This window comes from Cicer arietinum, chromosome 3, assembly GCF_000331145.2.
Source record: "Cicer arietinum cultivar CDC Frontier isolate Library 1 chromosome 3, Cicar.CDCFrontier_v2.0, whole genome shotgun sequence".
Classification (NCBI taxonomy): Eukaryota; Viridiplantae; Streptophyta; class Magnoliopsida; order Fabales; family Fabaceae; genus Cicer; species Cicer arietinum.
Genome location: NC_021162.2, coordinates 67,460,050 through 67,464,756, shown reverse-complemented (window position 1 = coordinate 67,464,756; position 4,707 = coordinate 67,460,050). Strand labels below are relative to the sequence as shown.

At 34.9% G+C, this 4,707-nt stretch overlaps 2 protein-coding genes across 3 annotated transcripts in view; one reads left to right on the top strand and one right to left on the bottom strand.

The window, feature by feature from the left end:
- The window catches only part of LOC101515636 (uncharacterized), a 17,478-nt gene extending 17,120 nt beyond the window's left edge, over window positions 1–358 (bottom strand). For both annotated transcript variants that reach the window (XM_012713847.3, XM_004493462.4), the window contains exon 1: window positions 50–358. In XM_012713847.3, the coding sequence (XP_012569301.1) occupies window positions 50–358 (309 nt within the window). The remainder of the gene's footprint in view (window positions 1–49) is intronic.
- Window positions 359–540: 182 nt separating this feature from the next.
- Window positions 541–2,819, top strand: LOC101488390 (putative pentatricopeptide repeat-containing protein At5g52630). The gene has a single exon (XM_004493463.4). It carries the CDS (start codon window positions 541–543, stop codon window positions 2,323–2,325), a length of 1,785 nt encoding a protein of 594 aa, XP_004493520.1. The 3' UTR covers window positions 2,326–2,819.
- The last annotated feature ends 1,888 nt before the right edge of the window (window positions 2,820–4,707 follow it).

Here is a 4,707-nt window from a genome sequence, read left to right as displayed (position 1 = left end):
AAAAAAAAAAAAAAAAAAAAAAAAAAATTGGAGGAAATTGAATACGTACAGTGTGGATGAGTGGAAGAAGGAGTTGATCGATTGAACGGTTGTGATTGGCAGCATCGGAGACATAAGTGTGGAAGAATAATAGAGAATCGTGAAGAGAAGCGGTTGAAGTTGGAGATGGAGAATGTGAGGAGAGGCGAGAAATAGAGTCGTGAAGTTTGTTGGGACGAGCGGTGAGGAGAGAAGTGATGGCACGTGCGAGCGTGACGGAGACGATGGATTCGTGTTGGGGTTCCGATTTCCATAGAAACTCTTTTTGTCTACTTGATGCTGATGCTGATGATTCTTCTTCCATATTGATGATACTCATTTCATTCTAATAATTGCTACTGTCCGCACACCTTTGTTACTTGTTTTTCCGCACCCTTCACCTATAACATGTGCAATGCACGTGATTAATTTTCAGCACTAATAATGGGGGTTTAATGGGCCATAATAAAAAGGTTGTTTTCGGAGCTAGCCAACGCTGCTCTCATCCCCTCCCAGAAACTAATGGTCGATCCTCAAGTTGAAGTTCCCCTGAAGTTGTTGAATGAACAACCTTTGTACAGAAAAATCTGCAACACCCTCCTCTCTCTAACCTACTCTCGTTCCCTCCCCAAAGGCCTCCAACTCCACGCTCACATTCTCAAACTAGGCTTACAAACAATCCCTCTTCTCTCCCACCACCTCATCAACTTCTACTCCAAAACTCATCTCCCTTATTCTTCCCTTCAAATCTTCAATGATTCCCCTCACAAATCACCCACCACTTGGAGTTCCCTAATCTCCTCCTTCGCACAAAATGACCTCCCTACCCTCTCCCTCCACTTCTTCCGTCTTATGCTCCGTCATGGCCTCCCCCCTGACGACCATATCTTCCCCAGCGCCACCAAATCATGTGCCATTCTTTCCCACTTCCCCGTTGCAATGTCCCTCCATTGCTTTGCCATCAAAACCGCTTACCATCTTGACCTCTTTGTGGGAAGCTCCATTGTTGATATGTATGCTAAATGTGCTCATATTAATTATGCGCGTAACGTGTTCGATGAAATGCCCCACAGAAATGTTGTTTCTTGGAGTGGGTTGATTTATGGCTATGTTCAATTGGGTGAGGATGATGAAGCTTTGAGGCTTTTTAAACGCTTTCTCGTTGAAGGAAACGAGGGTGTTAATGATTTTACATTGTCAAGTGTTTTAAGGGTTTGTAGTGGTTCCACTTTGCTTCAGATGGGGAAGTTAATACATGGGTTGAGTTTTAAGACTAGTTTTGATTCGTCCTGCTTTGTGGCCAGTTCTTTGATTTCTTTGTATTCTAAATGTGGGGTTGTTGAAGAAGCTTATGACGTTTTTGAGGAGGTTACTGTTAGGAACCTTGGCATGTGGAATGCCATGTTGATTGCTTGTGCTCAACATGCACACACGAATAAAACGTTTGAGTTGTTTGAAATGATGAACAGTGTTGGTGGTGTGAAGGCTAATTTCATTACTTTTTTGTGTGTGCTTTATGCATGTAGTCATGCTGGGTTGATAGAGAAGGGTAAGCATTATTTTGAGTTGATGAAGGATTATGGTATTGAACCTGAGACTCAACATTATGCTACCATGGTTGATTTGCTTGGCCGTGCTGGCAAGTTAAAGGATGCTGTTAAGGTGATTGAGGAAATGCCAATGGAACCTACTGAATCTGTTTGGGGAGCTTTGTTAACTGGGTGTAGAATACATGGGAATACTGAATTGGCTTCTTATGTTGCTGATAGGGTTTCTGAGATGGGTTCTGTGAGTTCAGGACTTCATGTTCTGCTTTCTAATGCTTATGCTGCTGCTGGGAGATGGGAGGAAGCGGCGAAAGCGAGGAAGATGTTGAGGGATACAGGAATAAAGAAGGAAACAGGGTTGAGTTGGGTGGAGGAAGGGAATAGAGTTCACACATTTGCGGCTGGGGATAGATCTCATGCGAAGACAGTGGAAATTTATGACAAGTTAGAGGAATTGGGAGAAGAAATGGCTAAAGCAGGATATGTTGCTGATACTTCTTTCGTGTTGAAAGAAGTGGATGGTGAGGAGAAGAGTAGAAGTATAAGGTATCATAGTGAGAGATTAGCTATTGCATTTGGACTTATTACGTTCCCTCACGGACAACCTATAAGAGTGATGAAGAATTTGCGAGTTTGTGGTGATTGTCACACTGCCATCAAGTTTATTAGTAAATGTACAGGAAGAGTCATCATTGTGAGGGACAATAATCGGTTCCATCGATTTGAGGATGGAAAATGTACTTGTGGAGATTATTGGTGAGCATACATGAGGGACATGAGAACCACTCATAGAGAAAACATTATTTACGTGGAACAGAAATAGCATCAGCTTGCAGTTATAACATTACAGGTCTCTTTGTTAAAAAATATCGGATAACAGATAAACTAGCCAATAGCAAATTAGCTTACATCATTCATAAAACCATATGCAGAAAGAGGAAAAGCTATTTACTACTTTACTAGTTGAAGAGCTCCAAAAACAATTTAGTCCTCGGTAGTCACTACAAGTTGCATTCCGCATGAATCCTTCTGTGAAAAAACAAACCAGACAGCGGTGGATGATAAGGACATGAATCTGGCTATCATTTCTGATATGAAACCAAGTTTATCATTGCCAACCTAATTTTATTTTGTATTCTTGATTGATGGAAACAACATTCAAAAACACGTTTTCTTTTGACAAAAACAGCATCCAAACATAAAGACATACATTTAGAGAAGATAAATTGACAAAAATTAGAACTATTAGGTCCCTATTAGTATTACTAAGTTCAACTTCTACTGATTTAGGTGTATGTTGTGCTTGAGTATTTTTTTTAAATCATATCATTATATATATATCACTAACAGTATAAAAAACCTAGAGTAATAAAAAAATAGATTTTTAAAAATGTGTCTTAAAGTTTAAAAACATTAATCGGATTACACAGAACAAAATCAATGTTACATGGTTTGTTTTGAATTTTATCATAAAAATATATAAGCTCAACAAAATTGATTATGTTTTTGGTTCTGATCAATTCTAACATTTCTAAAAAAAGGAACCAAATTAATCTATTATCCGTAGTACAATCTCTTCAAAATATATACAGAGATTCCCCTTTCTTCCGTCGTTGTGTTTGCCAAAAAAAAAACTTTATATTTACATTGCAAATTGCAAATTAAACTCTTGATATATAATAAAATATTAAATTTAATTTATCAATTAATTTATTCAGAAATTTGGCACCCCAAATTTTAAGTTCATAACTTTGCAGCCAGTCTCTACCTTCATTTGGTTAATATAAATTCTCTCTTTTTCTTTCTAAACCATCTCTCAAATTGAAAAAGTGACAACTTTGCTATCTTAGAGTTTTACTAGATATAATCTTTAACAATTATTCATTTGAAGTCATATTACTTGTAATAAAATTGACATTTTAAATTAATTTTGACTCATGAATACGGTAAGTACTGAAGAATTATCTAGTAAATAAAATTACACTTCACCTAATCCATCAAATAAATTACATTTGTGGTCCCTTAAGTTAATTTTAGGTAACGTTTTAGTCATTTATCTTCTTCTTTTTCCGAATTGGTCCTTTATTTTAACTTTAAGTGATAATTTGATATTTTATGTTTTAAAATTTCAACAATGTTATCATTTTTTATACAAAAATTCAAAAAAATCATCAAAATTTTCAATCAAAACCCATAAAATTAATAATCATCTTCAATATAATGCAAAATTTATCAAATTCGTAACTCAAATATTCAAATACACTTATATTTTCATCTCCAACAACATCAAATAAAGAATGAAAACATGAGTTTATTTCAATATTTAAGTTATGAATTTGATTAAATTTGTATTTTATTGAAGATAATAATGAACTTTATGGGTTTTGTTTGAAAAATTTGATGATTTTTTTGAATTTTTGTAAAAAAAAAAAAAGGACAACATTATTGACATTTTAAAACATAAAATATCAAATTGTCACTTAAAATTAAAATAAAGGATCAACTCGAAAAAAAAAAAATATAAAGGACTAAAACGTTATCTGATATTAAATTAAGGGACTGCGGATGTAATTTTAAGTTAAGGGACTGCGGGCTAAAACATTGTTGACATTTAATATATCAATCCACACGGACATGGTTAGTTAGTAGCCATTTTAAAGGAGAAATCTACTTTGGTTGATGTATTTCTCTATGGAGGATATGATTCCTTCTTTTTCTTACTTCTCTTATAAGGCATGAAGATATTCAATGTTAAATAGTGTTCTGAACCATTCACCAGTTGCGTAATTGGGAAAAAGCCATTTACATTTGCTAATGCTCCCAAAAAAAGAAGTGTGAAAGCAAAAGAGAATATGACGTATGTAAAATCCTACCAACAAAAAGAATTTTTGTTTGTGACTATGTTATAACTACCCATCACCCTAGAAAAATATATTCCTTGAAAGAGAAACCCCATAATGCCATAAATGTTAGTAGATTGCATGGTGAAGCATTGTTATTCCTTCTTAAAAAGTGGTAAGAAAAGGCAAACAAATCAAGAGGATCAATTCAAAATCTTGTCCAAAGAGAGATTATAAGGTAATGTAATACTATTTAGTTATTAGTTCCTTTTAGATTAGTTTTATTCATGGGAATTTTACCT

Bases quoted from the DNA above. Each gene is read 5' to 3' on its own strand.
- LOC101488390 (XM_004493463.4), top strand. From the start codon at position 541: ATGGTCGATCCTCAAGTTGAAGTTCCCCTGAAGTTGTTGAATGAACAA.